Source organism: Asterias amurensis, chromosome 20, assembly GCF_032118995.1.
Source record: "Asterias amurensis chromosome 20, ASM3211899v1".
Lineage (NCBI taxonomy): Eukaryota > Metazoa > Echinodermata > Asteroidea > Forcipulatida > Asteriidae > Asterias > Asterias amurensis.
The window spans coordinates 436696-455263 of record NC_092667.1 but is presented as its reverse complement, the minus strand read 5'-3'; the positions used below and the strand labels follow the sequence as shown (position 1 = coordinate 455263).

The 18568-nt window shown below is 37.4% G+C and overlaps 1 protein-coding gene across 1 annotated transcript; it reads right to left on the bottom strand.

Moving 5' to 3' along the window:
* Nucleotides 1-3: 3 nt before the first annotated feature.
* LOC139952656 (annexin A13-like) lies at nucleotides 4-18354 on the bottom strand. The gene is made up of 12 exons (XM_071951859.1): nucleotides 18136-18354; nucleotides 15437-15512; nucleotides 13704-13798; nucleotides 11094-11207; nucleotides 7923-7979; nucleotides 6438-6471; nucleotides 5510-5589; nucleotides 4992-5060; nucleotides 3889-3987; nucleotides 1986-2061; nucleotides 930-1042; nucleotides 4-129 (listed from the first exon to the last, which is right to left on the bottom strand). The coding sequence occupies exons 1-12, from the start codon at nucleotides 18352-18354 to the stop codon at nucleotides 4-6; spliced, it is 1158 nt and encodes a 385-aa protein (XP_071807960.1).
* Nucleotides 18355-18568: the final 214 nt, after the last annotated feature.

Here is an 18568-nt window from a genome sequence, read left to right as displayed (position 1 = left end):
CCTCTATTCTCCATCAATGATAGCCAGCAGAATTTTACGGAAGTCTCCACTCGTCTCACTTTTGACAGCTTCAGACAACGTCTTGTTGTATTTTCCCAAGTATACCACCTTGATGTGCTCCAAGTCCATCTGTAAAAAACAAAATGTAATAATGAATCTTTGGTGTCTGTGCAATGAAGGAAATGATACAAAATAATTAATAAATAATACTTAAAGGCGCTGTACACGTTTGGTAATTACTCAAAACACTCAAAATTAGCATAAACCTTACCTACCCATAACACTTTTAAAAGAACCTTAAAGGAACACGTTGCCTTGGATCGGTCGAGTTGGTCTTTGAAAAGTGCTTGAAACCGTTTGTTACAAAATGCATATATGGTTAGAAAGATAACTTAAAAGTAAAATATAATGATCCACACGAACATGCCTCGGAATTTCATAGTATTCCTTTTACGTCGCGAAGAAACACGGTCGGCCATTTATGGGAGTCAGAAATAAATGGCCGACCGTGTTAGTCGACGAGGTAAAAGGAAAACCACGCAATTTCGAGGCATATTTGTGTAGATCATTGTATTATACTTTTACAATATCTTTCTAACCATATGCATTTTATAACAAACGGTTACAAACGATTTTTATAGACCAACTCGTCCGATCCAAGGCAACGTGGTCCTTTAACGATTTTATGTTTAATTCAAGTCAACAGTGTTGGAGCGTTACTGAATGGAAAACTTTTGAACGCAAGGTGGCAGCAGACTTGCCAGATAAATTTCCATTGCTTACGTAGTTCTGAGCATTCGCACATTACCGAGAGTAGTGAGTTTAACCTGTTAAGTCTGCTGCCACCAAGCGTCCCAAAAGTCCCCAATGGACAGCACCATCATTTTATGAAAGACTGCAAAATTAATATTAAAAGTTTTGTTGTTTACCTCACTTCGGGATACGACTATCCGGATAAGTTGCTTCTCGTCCGTTCCAGCTCCCTTCATTGCTTTGTTAAGTTGATCAGCAAAGAACTCGTGTGGGTTATGGAAGTAAGACACTTGAGTTTAACAAAGAAAAAGAGTCAAACAATAAATGTTAACATTAATTTAACAGCTGCTTTAAGTCTTACGGGCTTCTGTTATTTTTGTACACAAGCGGTGCGTGAAATAATAACTTACACCCGGCTAATTGACATGAAATAAAGTAGTTCTCTCCTTACTTCGTTGGATGTGGTTTTTTGTATTTGAGTAGGACCTAATTCAACTGATTGGTCTATTACTGGTGCTACAGCTCTTATGTACTCCATGGTAAAAGGCATGCCTTATATCGTGTATGAGTCGGTGTTACTTCATATCGTCAACGGTTAAAAATTTCAAGTTTGTTAAAAATTTCCTTTTCGGGTCAAATGCGATCAATCAAGTTGGAAGTAGGTTGTTCAAAGTGTAGGGACCAAATTATACACATGGCAATGAGGTCAATGGTGCACATCTATTCCACCAAGGGACTTTGAGTGACCAAAGAAGAGATCTATTTCTGAAAGAGGGATAGACGTTTTGTAGTGGCCGATTTACGCCAGTCCATATTTTTTATAACACACCTTGGTCTGCAATATTTTATAAGAAAAGAAACTTTTCAGGGTTTTTACTCAACTGTTTTAGTCAACAATTTCTAAATCAGAAGGGAATAAATAACTAAAGGAACGCATTTAGTTTCACCGGATTCAGTTTTTTAGAGGCTGTTCACAGTTCACATCGTTAGAGGGCGCTGTAACCAGTCAACATTTCCTTTGCCCAACCCGGATACAGAACTAGAAAGAGGTGTATAGATGTGATGTATGGGTAAAAACCAAATTTAATATAGAAAAAGGTATGTTATAAACTTCGATGTTGATATTATTGAGATAGTTCAAGTCTCACACTGTCAAGAAGGTATAAGACCCGAGTTGAACAAGGACTTTATCATTATGAACTTTTAGGCTAAGATACTTGATCAATATTTACCAATGGACAGGTAGGCGTTTTTCAGATTGCCTGACATTTCACTTTTGACGGTAGACCCAACCGACTTGCCTGTGAGCTAAAAATAAACATACAAATAAAAGTAAATGGTCATAAATCGTTTGTCCCCACAGTATGTCCGACAAACAATTACGTAAAATCCCTTGTACGCAACGCACCATTATGTCCAACGTTGGACCATGGAGGAAGGAATAGAAGGAGCTCAAACGGACTGCAAAACCGCAGAGTAACAAAAGAATACCCTGACAATGCCCTCTTCTAACCAGTGGAAAAAGATAGGAGACCTCCAGCTGGACGGCCGATTAACGAGCAGGATTAGATTTCTTTGTACAGAGCGTGCGGTACCGCCGCTCTGCACCGTTGCCTTCGTGTAAAGTTGAACCATTGGAGACAAGAATTGTGAATACACACGTTTTCATCTACCATTTGTGGTGTTTCACTGAAACATCATGGCATATTTTTTCATTTCTTTTTACTTTCCAGTCACTAGCGGTGGTTCAAAATTTGGGTAATAGCACACGAGGGTTGTTGGTATTCAATTGTGTTTTTTTCGATTTGGTGAGCACAAGTGTACAAAATTTTTATCAGGTCTCAAAAAAGTTGTTTTTCTGTATTATATCCATACGACATACGACACATGGTTGAGTGAAGAACCAAGTGCGCACGCGCAAACTCACATACGCCAGTTCGCCCATTGTCTGTGTAAGGTATGTCGGTGATTACAAGGTGTTGTTAAACGACCGCGGTACCGCAAGTTCGACTTTTGATGTCCCTTCGTTCGAGCTCCTTCTATTCCTTCCTCCATGGTTGGACAAACTATCGTCAAACCCATTTTGTCCGACAGTGGACAAACTATTGTCAAACCCATTTTGTCCGACAAACGTCCGACCCGCGTCTGACCATTATGTCCGACAATCATGTGTCCTACACATTGTGCGCAACGCACCATAATGTCCGACAGTGAGAAACCATCATGTCATACAAACCAAAACGTCCGACCCACGTCCGACCATTATGTCCGACAAATCATAATGTCCGACCCATTGTGCGCAATGCGCCATTTTGTTCGACGGTGGACAAACCATTCAGACCTGTTAAGTCCGACAAACGTCTGACCCACTTCTGACCATTATGTTCCACGGACCATTTCTTTTCGACCATTAAATGGTGTGAAGCAACCTTCACATAAGTTGGATATCAACCACTTAACGATTTATTATAGTAAAACGGATCAATGTAGCATACATGCGGCATGGATTTACGGCACCCATAAGGAACTTGTATAAAGAAATATTTCAAGAGCTGCTGAATGTGCTATGCTAACCAACTTTTGTGTTTTATTGAAAACACATTTGATTTCATTTTGTTCGGATCGAAGGCATCAAACAGGGCGCTATTTCAAGCAATATCCTATCGACTATCGGATGAAAACAAATAACGACCAAGTCAAATGTATGCTTTAATAATAATTATTAATAACCTTGGTATCGTTACATTAATAAAGATACTGGACACTATTGGTAATTGTTAAAGACCAGTCTTCTCACTTGGTGTTTCTCAACATATGCATAAAGTAACAAACCTGTGAAAGTTTGAGCTCAATCGGTCATCGAAGTTGCGAGATATGACTGAAAGAAAAAACACCCTTGTCACACGAAGTTGTGTGCTTTCAGATGCTTGATTTTTGAGACTTCCAATCTGATTATGAGGTCTCGAAATCAAATTCGTGGAAAATTAACTTTTTTCGAAATATGTGATACTTCAGAAGGAGCCGTTTCTCACAATGTTTTATATTGTCAACCTCTCCCCACCAAGTGAGGTTTTATGATGATTAGTTTGACCAATTACCAACAGTGTCCAGTGTCTTTAATGAGTCTAAGCAAACCTTTTCGTATTGATCAAAGACTGCTCTCAGATGCTCTTTGCTTCTAGCTACAAGGATTCGTTGAAACTCAGACTCATCCGTACCAAGACCTTTTGCTGCCTGTTGAGAATTAAGGAGTTGTCAAAACAATAACAAACCAAAATAAAACTTAAAAGTATATAATGCCAATTTTAATTTAAAAAAAGAAAAGAAAAAAAACGTTTTCATGAACAATGATATGAACACATCATAGGCATAATAGAACCTTTGTTTCAAATGTTGATTTTTATTTCACAGAACGATTTTTGATTTATAATTTTTGGTTTCAACCGTATAAACCGATGTGTGAGAACTGTATAGTGGAAAAAAGCTCAATGGCATATAACGCAGGGATCGGAGCCAACGAACCTCGAGCAGTGTCTTACCACTAGACCACCGAGATTTCCCAATAAAGCTAGGGCAGTTTGAATCCTATGTTTTAGAAGCGGGTACAGCAAACGATTTAATAGATATAGAAAGGTTGCAGTAACACCATGAAATGACTATCTCTAATGAGTCTCAACTCGCCGTTTCGATCACTATGCTCTGATCGTCTTCTGATCGTCTTCTGGAGAAAGCTTTCTGCAGAAGACGATCAGAGCATACTGATCGAAACGTCGAGTTGAAACCAACCGTTCTTTTCAGAACCACCCCTGCCAACTCATTAGAGATAGTCATTACATGGTGTCACCGCAAACCTTTCTATGTCGTATTTCCACTATGCAAAGTTTAAAATCCTAATGATTTCATATAGATGTTAAATTTGCATCGGGGATAAAGAATATCAATTCTGGTTTTACCCATATACATGTACAACGATGTGTTAGCAGTGTTAGCCCGGTTCATACTTCATGCAAATGCAAATGCGATACGAATGTTGACGTCACAAACGAATAATCCGCAGTAGTTCAACTTGCTCAACTCACTTGCGAATATCGCTGCGAAAGGAGGGTTGTGACGTCAAATTTGCTTCGCATTCGCATTCGCATTCGCAAGAAGTATGAACCGGGCTTAACTCAGTACTTCCCCGAGCTCTGTGATATAGGACTATACATGTGAATTACTTTTGATGTATGGGATCGTACCTTTTGCAGAGCTTGTGCGTCTTCTTCAACTTTACCAGCATCAACATTGGGGTTCTCATCACGTGCAGCCTAATAACAAATATACATTGATTAGTGAACTTTTATTATTTGGGGTGCTAACCTGGAAGTTTCATTTTGATTAAGTGTTTGGCGTCTTGAGGATTGAACACTTAAAAGGGTTCTAGTAGGTATCTAGCATGGAACGCTACCTAAGCGAACGTACGACTTATGACGTATAAAGACCTTCTTAGCCATTTTCTCCAAATGCTCCTAACGTGTAGGTTAACCACATGTTAAATAATTTAAAAAGCCCGCATTCTGGGGCCCAAATTGCCCTTTAAGTAGAATAATACAAAACAATGTAATTGCGGAATCGCCGGTTTAAAGCGGACAATGCATGCAATGTGCACTGGGCAGATCGTCTGTCATTCATCAGAGCAACTGAATGGAGTTTAACTTGTCCACAAGTCTACAAAGATTAAGGATACATGTACATGACTTTGTCAACTTAAACTTACTGTGCTTAGACCGATCAGAACACGCTTGAAATCTCCGCTTGTTTCTCCCGAAAGATCTTTCTCCAAGTCACTTTTGCATTCTGAACATCACACACAATAAAAATCATTCTCTAAAGTATCGAATCGATAGCATTGTCTGTAGCTTTATAGCTTGTATGTACAAGAACACCGGTCAATCTCATTCTCTTTATGAATACAGGCATGGAAGTGTCGAGGCTGAGCGTGTAAGAGCACCGAATTCAAACTCTGGTGTTTCTAATCAACGAAGTGTGGGTTCGAAACCCCAGCCGTGACACTGTGTCCTTAAGCAAAACACTTAACCATTGATTCGTCCTTTGGATGGGACATAAAGCCGTTGGTCCCATGTGTTATATTTATTTGTTATATTGTCGAAAATAGAAGGGGTATGCCCCGATGTTCCTGGCTGTGGCTGCTGTATGCGCCGTAGCACCTTGTAAACCCTTACAAGCTGCTAAATAATTGGGTCTCAGAATTAATCACTTGAGTACCTTGTTTGGTAGATACGTTCGCTATACAAGACTTTGATATTTATTTTTTGAAAATAAAGTTGAAATATTTTTATTTAGTGCAAAACTGACCTATATACATGTACACATGAATTATGTATTATAACAATGTTAACATTGCTTGCTTCACGTGTTCCTACATATTGACTCACGTCGAGTAGATTAATTTTCAGGAAATCAATTAGTGTGATATGTGTTTGTATTGATTATTTTGCTTTTCTACACAAGTATCTGTTATTGCCGAGTCAGAAGGTAAATGTTGTCCTGTTTAATAAAAATAGAGCATAAGGATACACACAAAAATTCGATTCGGTTCAATTCATCATGGTTTATTACAAATGTACAAAATACTCATTTCCTTTTCATTGTGTCAAAAGCCGCAGTCTACAGGGAACACTCACCAGTTTTATAAGCAGCCTTGATGGCTTTCAGTTGCTATAGAAACAAAAAACAAAACAGATTGCAGGAAATCAAAACCATATTGCAAGCAACATTAGTCATTGGTAATCTTTTTGGCAGAAGGAGATTAATTGTCTTCGATGGACAAGTGGGATCTACAGAAGTGTTGACGTGACATTCGTAGAGAAATCTTCAGTAACAATGACTTTAGTACAAGTCATAATATTATGGACTGTATCTCATAATAAGTACACATCGTATCATTTTATGACTTATATCAACAACTACCCATTGCTCGTTATTAACTATGTTAATTATGCTAACAGCTATTTGAGTATGTACCAAAAGCGAAAATTAAAACAGATGTGCTGTTTCAGCTATAGTCACGCATGAATTGCAGCAAAAGCGAAATGAAAGTTGAATATACATGTGAGAAAATAAATGGCGGGAGAGAATTTTTTAAGGTTCCAATGTAGGTGACACATATCAAATCGATTCCAGGAATAAGAATAGATAATACAACGTGTATTGCTTTATTGCTAATTATTCCAAATAATTGTTTCTGAGCATAACAAATGTACTTGGTAACGAGAACTGGCTGTTAGTATAAAACTGACTGAGAACGGTTTCGTTCTGAAGTGACGTAGCTTTTTAGAAAGAAGTAATTTCTCACTCAAATAAAAAAAAAAACTTCAGGCCCGAACCCTTTTAATTGGCATCTGAAAGCACTCACGTTTTTGCAGCAACGGTGTTTTTTGTTTCATTATTCTCTTGCAATTTTGTTGGAAACAAAGTCGTGACCCGGTGATTTTAGAGTGTGCGATCAACTTTAAAATAATATGCCTGTAACTTACAGTGCACTTACGGTTACACACATCTTTAAAGCCATTGGACCCTTTCGGTAAACAGTGTTGTCCAAGGCCCAAACTTTGTGTATCACAACTTCTATATCAAATAACAATCCTGTGAAAATTTAGGCTCAATCGGTCATCGGAGTCGGGAGAAAACAACGGAAACCCCCCCCCCCCCTTGTTTCCGCGCGTTTCGCCGTGTCATGACATGTGTTTAAAATAAATCCGTAATTCTCGTCAACGAGAATTTCGTTTTGCTGTTTTCTCAAAAACTAAAGCATTTCATGGAATAATATTTCAAGAGAAGTCTTTCACCATTGCCTTCTGTAAACCCTGTAAGTTATTTGTAAATCTGTGAACTTTTTTTTTTCTGAACCGAAAGGGTTCAATCATGGCTTTAAAGGCTAGATTCTTCAAACTGTTTGCTGCATATGTTCGTCATTCATAAACATTAAAGGTAGTGGACACTGATGGTAATTACTCAAATTAATTATTAGCATAAAACCTTACTTGGTAACGAGTAATGGGGCGCTATTGATAGTATAAAACATTGTGAGAAACGGAATGAGGTAAATAATGCAATGTAGTCGATGATTGCGTATGGCGTTTCATGTGAAGTTTAAGAGCTATTCTTACCTCGTTTGTTCTGGCACACATAATCTCAACCAGAACATCTTCATCTGTTCCTAAACCCTGCAGATGAAACAATTTGACGATAACTAATGTCCCTGTCCATGATTAAGTGTTTCAAGATGACTTTATACCTACATAGACATTTTGATAGCGCCCACAAAGATCGGAACGCTATTAATACAAAAAACTGACGAAAAATGAACGATACAAACAAACAATGTAATGATGCAGATACAGCACAAAATGTACAAGCAAAATTAATAACATCATGGCCTGATTTAAAGTCTATTTAAAGTCTATTTTTGAAGAGATGGAGTGTGTTATACCCCGTTCACACATAGACGCCGCTTACGATGGAAAAGTGGCCGAGAGCGTGACCAATCCGGACCAATCCGGACCAATCGTGGGCCAAACGTGGAAGGATCTCAATGAGCGTGGTTTGATCGGGGTGGGATCTCCTAGGTCGGGAATCTGGAAGTTCTGCCCACGTTTATCCGTAGCCGGGTCGTGACCAGCAATAGTGGACCAAAGTCTAGTGGGGACGCCATTATCGTACAAGTGGCATGGTAGAATCGTATGCATTCAGTACATTTTTTTCAATACAAAACAATAAAACAATAGCGTACATTTATGTCAAATTTAAAACAAGCAATATCGTATGAGGTATGATTAGGTAAACAATACTTAAAGACCTGCTTGAACGAAAATGTCAAGTCGTGAACTTTGCTGAATTCCACTTAAAATGTTTTCGATGAATAAGGAAATCGAGTCATATGATTATGAATAGGTTTCAATTGTGTAAAAAAAAAAAAAAAATTGTGTATGCCCTTGTCCAGAGCTTTTCTGTGAGATTTGCGAAAATCCCCGTTACGTAATCACTCTCAAAACGTCATAAGTAGATAAAGCCGCTTTGTTGCAGCGTGGATGTATAACAAAGCAAACTCCCACAAATGACGTCAGCGGCATTGTCCTTTGACGCCCGGTCTCAACGGCAGAAGTGTTTTTAGTTTTTCAAAAAATCTTTAGGGAGGGGCCTGATTTTTTAATCGATAATTACGAAAAAAGTTCAGAAGTGTACACATTTCAAAATTACATTAAAATGGTGAACAAGTTCATTATATGGTTTTTACCCATATACACCGATGTGTGTAGCACTGTATACTCAGTACTTTCCCGGGTGGGATTCGAGCCAACGACCTTTGCAATTCTAGAGCAGTGTCATACCAACTAGACCACCGAGATTGCCCGGTAGCTAGAGGCAGTTCGAATCCTATGTTTTAGCAGCGGGTACTGCAAACGATTTAATAGATGTTAAATTTGCATCGGGGATAAAGCCGATGCAAATTTAACATTTATTAAGTACATTATAAACAAGTAAAAATACCATTTCTGTTGAAAACATTCCGCTCAGGTAGCTGTTTAAAAAACAACAATGAGCAGTAACTTAACGACAACATTTAGATGTAGGTGTTAGGTGTAAATTGCTAGATTTTAACGGCGATCATACGCCATACGATAATACGAGGAAGGGAATTCCACAACCTGGTAGCAGCTTGACTCACACTATATTAGTGCAGTCTCTCCCCCTTCTACTCATTAAGCGTAAATGGTTCAACGAATAAATGAACATCAATTGTAAAAACAACCAACTACGGATAAGCGCGATATAAAAACTGGCTATTATTATTATTATTAAGTATAGGCATTTCGAACCTCGTTTCATTGTGAGCAATGCGTTTATTTACGTACTTTTTCTTTAACTCTTTGGTCACTGCCGAATAAAAAAAACATATGATTCTGGGGAAGGGGTTTATATGTGTAATCAATTGACATAATCCCCAGATGATTATTGAAGTAAATCAATGAGATGTTCAACTAATCTTACAATAACTGAAATGTGGGGTGAAAGTTTCATTCAAAATCACAGATGTAAAAAAAAAACCTTTGTAATATGGAATTTGCAACATGTACCATCACCCCATCCTGACTCCCATGAACACACCACTGAGTCTACCAGGGAAAGTTACAACGCTACAATAAAAAAATTACATTCCTGTTCACTCATGCATAAGTTTAGTTTAATAAACCATAAAAATCACTCAGCAACCCCAAACTGATCGCAATTGATCATGAATTTGCCATATCACCCTCATTTTTGTAAGCTCCCAAGGACTTCCTCTCACAAATTGGAAGGCTATTTCTTGATGCGCAACTTACTTCCAATACCGTTTACAAAAGTGAGCGGTGCTCACCCTAGCATTAATTATTTTCAGACTTATTGGTGTCATATGAAAGTTGGGTCCATACGCTATCCATACAAGTCAACCTTTTCCACAGAACCGTTTCAGTTATTTATTTGGCAGCATTCAAAAGTGTATTGGTATTTTTAGACAGCCGTTGTGCGATAGGTTTTTTGACTAGGCGATAAATCCTGTTTAAACTTGACCTTAATGCATTGTGTGGATGTGATATTTACTCTTTTATTACTACACCTACTGCTTGCCTGCTTGCTTAAAGTGATGTCCTCGAATCACAATGGTTCCCCAAGCCTTTCTGTCCCCCATTGCCGACTTGAAATCTGCTGATTCATGTCCGGTGTAAAGTTATTACTACACACTTTCCCTTTTTTGCATCCCTGTGGAGACATCTTTTGTCCTTTCCATTGTCCCTGTAGATTTTCTCTTAAACTTTGTATACAACATTCCTTGTGGAGCACCCAGGTCTTAAGAATTTCCCTATGGGGTCCTTCTATTTCCCTATGGGGTCCTTCTATTTCCCTATAGGGTCCTTCTATTTCCCTATGGGGTCCTTCTATTTCCCTATGGGGTCCTTCTATTTCCCTATAGGGTCCTTCTATTTCCCTATGGGGTCCTTCTATTTCCCTATAGGGTCCTTCTATTTCCCTATGGGGTCCTTCTATTTCCCTATGGGGTCCTTCTATTTCCCTATGGGGTCCTTCTATTTCCCTATGGGGTCCTTCTATTTCCCTATAGGGTCCTTCTATTTCCCTATGGGGTCCTTCTATTTCCCCTTTTCTGTTTTGTTCCCGGTCTCCATAAGGTAGTGAAAATGAAATCACTGTATCAACGAAAAGAATCACTGAGTGATGCGTGATTTAATGGGATATGTTGCCTTGGATCGGGCAAAAAGGTCAGTTGTTCACTCATTCCATACCTTCATTGCTTTCTTAAGGCACTTTGCATCATACACCGGTGGTAGGCTCATCAAAGCAAGAACAGCATCCTCAAAATTACCTCCCAGCTCACTCTTCAAGTCTTTCATAAGATCCTATAAATGGATAACATCATGGAAATGTAAATGGGATATGAAGCATTGCATGGTGAGAGGTATCAAACACCGTGTATCTACTTGAAGCAATGGACACTATTGGTAACTGTCAAAGACCATGCAGTCTTCTCACTTGGTGTATCTCAACATATGCATAATAACAAACCTGTGAAAATTTGAGCCCAATTGGTCGTCGAAGTTGCGAGATAATAATGAAAGAAAAAACACTCTTGTCACACGAAGTTGTGTGCTTTCCGATGCTTCATTTCGAGACCTCAAAATCTAATTCTGAGGTCTCGAAATCGAATTCGTGGAAAATTACTTCTTTCTCGAAAACTACGTTACTTCAGAGGGAGCTTTTTCTCACAATGTTTTATACTATCAACAGCTCCCCATTACTCTTTACCAAGTAAGGTTTTATGCTAATAACTATTTTGAGTAATTACCAATAGTGTCCACTGCCTTTAAAAGGTAGATTATGTTCTTTGACGTTTCGTCTTGCTTGATATTCTACCGTGGAGTAAATCTTTTCGGAATTCGGGAGACTTCTTCCCTGCTTATCAACTACTGCTTATTAAACTCTTTCTGTGACGTCACTCTATTGTTGACAAGTGTAGATTATTTTTACGAATCTACAATTAACTGTAGATTCGTTAAGTGTAGATTCGTAACATAATCTACAGTTTAGTGTAATAGTTCAACTTGAAAATTACTGTCTTTCCAAACTGAAAGATATAATGAAGTGCAACCAAACATTGGCTAGCTGAATATGTTATCTTTCAATTTTACAAAAACATTTTCCAGTTTAGGAAAATCACTTTAGTAACCAAATTTATTGTTAGCTGAGCAAACTGACGTTGTACTCGATAATGTTGCAAGCACTAAATAATGCATTATTTTGTAAAATAATTATAAAATGTGACCAACCGTCGTTTGTTAACGTATACGAAATTAGATAGACTAACTAGTGTTAATTGTTACTATTGAGAAACCCAACTCATTGAAACTGTTATATAACCAATGGGGGAAATAGTGTAAGTCAGAGAATAGACTCTTAACTGTAGATTCGTGGATACAATGTACTCGTCTTTGGCTCGTACATTCTATTCACGAATCAACACTTTTTCGTCCATTCTCCTTAACTTTAACGACATATTTTCTACCTTCCGCCAATTTGGTTTATACGCAGGACAGTTCAACGAGAAGTCTACTTAATTCAGAAAATCTACTCCGTGGTATTAGAATATTATCAAGTTCTAAAAATAACATAATCTACCTGGCAAATATAGAAACACACAATGTTCCTACAAGCAAAGTAATCCTGGACATGGCTTCTACAAGTGGATAAAAAAACAGTTCAAAATAACTCTATACTCAAATACATATGTTGTTGCGACGGTATTTTATTTATTTCTATTAAAAAAAGCTAATATTAATTTTGTTATAATTGTTGATAAAAAGAAGCAAAAACAAGCATTCCGAGGTTTTACTGTCGCACAATAATAAATAGACATTTTCATTCTTATGCCTTTATATGGGGGTATTTTTTAGGGCAACTCTGCTTTCGACTTACATTCTATATTAATGGACGGTTATTAATAGCAGATGTTTTGGTGCTGTGGTTAGGGTCTGCTGGTTTTAAATGGACGGATATACAGGCAAAGTAAATTGTTGTTATATAGTCGTAATAGCTGAACTTCAGACTATGTCAGTCTATATACGATAAACTATACGTGAATACACAGCATGTCTGGGATCGCACGAATAAAATTATCCCTCAGTTCACGTGTCATTGAGTATTGACATGGCATTATAATAGTCATTACTGCTTAAAGGCACTGTACACTATTGGTAATTATTAAAAAAATAATTGTTAGCATAAAAACATTCTTAGTAATGAGCAGTGGAGAGGACTTTATTTTATAACACCTTGTGAGAAACGGCTTTATCTGAAGTAACGTAGTTTTTGATATAGAAGTAAATTCTCATTCAAATAATATTAGACTTCAGTCCTGAAGCCTTTTTGGGGTCATCTTAAAGCACGCAAATTTGTGCAACAATGGTGTTTTTTTCTTTCATTATTTTCTTGCAACTGCGATTACCAATTGCGTCCAAATTTTCACAGGTTTGTTATTTGTATGCATAATTATGTTGAGATACATCAAGTGAGGAAACTGGTCTTTGACAATTACCACTGGTATCCAGCCGTCGATTTCACCAAACTCTTCCTAACTTAGGATTAATCTTAGGACTTAGGACGGGTTCAGTTCCGTATCCAAATGCGTAGGACGCATTGAACCCATCCTAAGTTAGGACGGGTTACTTGTCCTAACTCGAGTTAGGATTAATCCAAGCGTTTCGTGAAATCGGCTTCAGGGCCTTTAACCACTCACTGCTTGCTATGCTCTACCGTATACCATACATGTACATTGTAATTGCGGATCGATTCGTATTGACAGTGTTCAAGTTCTACTAAACAGTTGAGAAAATACTAACCCTGCCATATGCAGCCTTGTAATGCAGCAATAGTTCTTGTCGCTGAGCATTCGAGCGGGCAGCCAGTACGTCAACAATCGCCTGTTCATCCGTACCTGTCATAATAGTACATGTGTATACACAATATTTGTATAGATATATTTATATTTCTTACCGCCTCTTGACTCTATTGACAGCTTGTTGTGCGTCCCATGGAATCCAAATTACAAAAATAGTTCATTTTTTATTGTTATTGCTACCAAGACAAGAGAAACGATGCTAGAAATGTTGGCGGCAGACATCGAACTATATTGGTTTGCGGTAATTCCATGTGTGTATCTACTTTCCAGAGAGCTTGTTCTTGCTGTCTTATTCTACACCGCGGAGTAGATTTTTAGAATTCGGGGGACTTCTCAGTTCTGAAGGCAAGACAGTTCTCTCAAGAACAAAATCTACTTGGCACACTCACCACACAATGCCACAAAGCCCATAAACATTTAAAATCTCGTTATAAAACAAAATTAAACAATGTTGAAAGGATTTAACACTTTTAACTGGATAATTTTTCTTCGTCTGATCGAAACATTAATGCATATGTTTTGCTTTGTTTCCAGGTTGTAGTTTTTACTAAGACGCTCGTTTAAGAACTTTAAAACAATTTAAAGGCTTAAAAATTGCTTACTATGGAAATAAAAATTTACTTTCAATCGGAAATATCATAGATTATAGATAACAATCCATCTGAAATACCGTTAAAATAAATTATTCAAAAATTTACAAAACGTGTATTTTTAAGTGATTTCGATTGCTGCTACCGAAACAATTAGGCATTATAATACATGTGTAAAAAAAAACTGTTACACAATAATGTGTAGTTTTAATCTAAGCAGAATTGTTTACAGGTTGGTTGGGGGAAGAAAACAAACTGGTGATTGAAATGAACCGACTTCCCTAACAAACATTGATGTGACATCCATGTCGAGTCGTCGACTTTATTAAAACTTTCAGAGCCATTCCGAGATTCTCTTAAGTTTGCAGTTAACATTGCCGTTTAAAAAGTTAATTAAGAATGATTGAACAGTATTAACTATAAGTTGTTAGAAGCTGTCCTGCAAGATTGTCTTAATTCTTCGGAAATACGGGAGAAATATTCAAGATTTACCACTTTTTCATTGTTTTGAATTTGATGTCCTGTTTTGAAAAACTGATTTTGTTGATGTTGTGTTGGAGTTTGTTTACTTCTTAGTTGTATGATGAATACCTTGACAAGACTGTACAGTGGGTGAAACCTTTCCTGATTTTGTTTCACATTCGTCAAAAACATTTTAACGACAGCAAGATATTCATGATTAAAGGCACTGGACACTTTTGGTATGTATTCAAAATAGTTGTTAGCATAAAAAACTTCTTAGGTAACGAGCAATTGAGAGCGGTTGATAGTATAAAACATTGTGAGTAACGGCTCCCTCTCATTACATATTTTTTTTTGAAAATGTAGTAATCTCTCACTCAAATATTGAGGTTTGAAGCCTTTTATAGGCATCTGAAAGCACACAAAAATCCGAATCTGCAACAAGTCTTTTTTTTTCATTCAATGTTCTCTTGCAAATGTTTGTTGAACAATATTGAGTTAACATATTCAAAGATTTGTTATTTTAAGCATAATTATGTTGGGATATGACATCTACATGTATGACAGGTGTCCAGTGCCTTTATTGGGTTGTTAATTTTTCCCCTCTGAGAATGAAGCTTACCCAATCCTTTCATGGCCTTCCTGAGAGCCTGACAATCATGGTCCTTGTCAAAGTTGTGTGCTGGTTTTACACTTGCCTGAATCAAAGAAACATTGTCAGTTTAATAATTTGAATTAAGCCTATGTTGTTTTGTTTAATTATCAACATAGAGTATGATTTGTTTCTGCTCATCACACAGAATGAGATGTGATGTGGAAATATACATATTTATTCCAGACTCACTGCTTTGTTACAAAGTCCCCATTTTGTATTTTACATTAATATTAATTTCATTTCTCGGGCAAGTATAGATTTTAAAATAATCAACAAAGCACATTAATAAGGTGAAACATTTTGAAAGTACAAGCAATGATCAATAACAATAGAGAAGGGAAAAGAACAGCGAGAGACCGAGGGATTGCCTAAAGAAACACAGTTCCTGTCTATAGGCTCTCTTCTCCAGCTGATCATCTAAAGAGCACAACAATCGATTGAATTGTTAAAACACATAAATAATCAAACAGGAATCAAACCAAAGACGCATTAATCAATTGTGATTCTAACCCTTGATCAATATTTAAAGCCACTTTTGCTCGAAATAATAAATCAAACAAAGTTCTTATAGGCTTAGGTAGAAGTTATTGTACTAGTATCGACATCAACCTCTTCATTTAATTCATAATGTCTTACAATTTTTTAATTTAATACATTGTTTAATTTTGAATTCACTAAAACAATGGCCTTAGCAGAAAGATTTTATAAATGAAAAAAATAACACACGCACACTTTGGGGGCTATAAAAAATTTGATGTGTGAATTAAGCCGTTCATTTTGTTTTTAATGGGGCGGGGAATGATGAGCGACGAGCTCCCCCACCCCTCCCCTATATGGTTACGCCTCTGATTACTTGTTTAATTGAAGATGAATGATTGATTTAATAGTACTAAATCACCAATTCACCGTTGCCGGGTTGCCGTAAAAGGCTTATCAGCAATAGAGCTACATATAACATAATTCACTTTGCTCACTCTTTGCCAAGTTCTAACAACCTTTTCCAATTTTCTGTTTTAACAAGTGCAAATTATCAACAATCTATAGAATAATAATCTTTAAAGTAATTAAATGTTCACAATAAAAAATAAAAAAAATTCAACATTTAACAAAATTTTTATAAAACTATGTATGGCTTTTTGATGTATTGTGTCAAACGAATATAAAACTGAAATCTGTTTACATTACTTCCAAGTGAAAGGTTTCTCAAAAGTTTTACTATCGAAAGCTGCTATAAGCTTCTAAGCAAAAATGTTTTATGGCCATTAATTTAAAGAGTGATTATTACACGTATACTTCCCTTTAGACAGGAAATGACGGCCATTGACACTTCCTTCCTGCAAGGACATGTTATTATTATACTGTAGGGGGCCAACAGTGAGTATTGTGTACGTGAATGCAAATTACTGTGGATCTGCCTTTTTAGTCATGCCATCTTTTTAAAGGCAGTGGACACTATTGGTAATACTCAAAATAATTATTAGCATAAAACCTTACTTGGTAACGAGTAATGGGGAGAGGTTGATAGTATAAAACATTGTGAGAAACGGCTCCCTCTTAAGTAACGTAGTTTTCGAGAAAAATGTAATTTTCCACGAATTTTATTTTGAGACCTCAGATTTAGAATTTGAGGTCTTGAAATCAAGCATCTGAAAGCACATAAGCACAAGGGTGGTTTTTCTTTCCTAGAATATCTCGCAACTTTGACGACCAATTGTGCTCAAATTTTCACAGGTTTATTATGTTATGCATATGTTGAGATACACCAAGTGAGAGGACTGGTCTTTGACAATTGCCAAATGTGTCCACTGTCTTTAAATAAATAAATAATTTTACCTTATCCTCTCCATTAGATAGGCAACTGTATATAATATACCATGTGAACTTTGTTTACAATAAGTGTGACCTTGTACATTGGCTATAGTCTGGCAGGCAAGATACTGCAGCATGGTTATATAAGTTTACATTATGCGTCATAATTTCCATATAAAAGTAAAACAGTAAAAGCTTGACAAGTTTTGAGATGTGCCCCTTTCAACATATCAAAAGTTGATAAAAAAATTGGACAGTGCAATCCCCATAAAATATCAGAGTTTGTGCCTAGATGTTTTCTTCCCATAGGCTGTGTACAATTCGTGCCTGCAGGACTTGTCCAGGCTTGGTAATTGTAAACATGTGATTTCACAGCACAACGTCTATATTATAGAGCATTTGCTATATGGGTATACATCTACATGTGTATACATCGGTATGTACATGTACATGAGTACAGTAATAATATGCCTACTGGTATATATCTCACTCACCCCCCCCCCCGACCCGCCCCTCATTTCTTAGTCGCAAACTGTGTTTGGTCCTACGTTTTAAAAACATGCAACTTCACATATGCAACTGCGACATGAATCTAATCAATATTTTGTCAATATTGTCAGGAGCAAAACAAACACATTATTATGGGCGGGATAGATTTATAGTATGAATACTGTTTCAAGACATCCAGGTGGGGGGATATAATGCACCCCGTGCAGGAGAAAGAGTCTTTTAAAATGTTTAAAAACATGATATGGTAAGTTGTTGCCACTCCCCATTTTACGCCTTTGTTGTGTGTTCAGCCGATGGATGCGTAGGTTGACATAATTTACATACACATCTATAGCATGTACATGTACCTCACAACTTCCGCGTTGTGTTGTGTAGCCGTACACCACCAGCTTCTTATCTGTATTAATTAGTACATAGTCGGAAGCTTGTGGAATGGGAGAGTGCTCGGCTTTGCAGTATTCCCAGAAGACCGTGCAGGCCCCAAAGGCAGCCGGGCAGCATGTTTTTTTTTTGTACCACACGCTGGCCACGGGGTCAACAGTGAAGGGATCCGGGAAAGCGCCCATACCTTATGCGTGTATGCGATGGCCAGCGTGTGGTACGAAAAATAAAATGCAGCCGGGCAAGAGCCCCTCCAGCCGCTTCGGTCGTGTCTTAACTGCAGGCTCGTGGGGCCGCTGGCCCCCACGAGCACTCTCCCACGAAAGCCTCTGACTATGTACCTCGGCGCTATACGACCTTTGATGCAGTAAACATAAACTAATACACATGAACCAACCC

What these genes read in the sequence shown, in the direction of transcription:
- LOC139952656 (XM_071951859.1), bottom strand. Translation starts at nt 18,354, where the DNA reads ATGGGCGCTTTCCCGGATCCCTTCACTGTTGACCCCGTGGCCAGCGTG. An exon ending in TCTTTGATCAATACGAAAAG is followed by an intron (nt 2,062 to 3,888) that starts GTTTGCTTAGAC and finishes GTTTATTTTTAG; the next exon opens with CTCACAGGCAAGTCGGTTGG. An exon ending in AAACGCCTACCTGTCCATTG is followed by an intron (nt 1,043 to 1,985) that starts GTAAATATTGAT and finishes GTTAAACTCAAG; the next exon opens with TGTCTTACTTCCATAACCCA.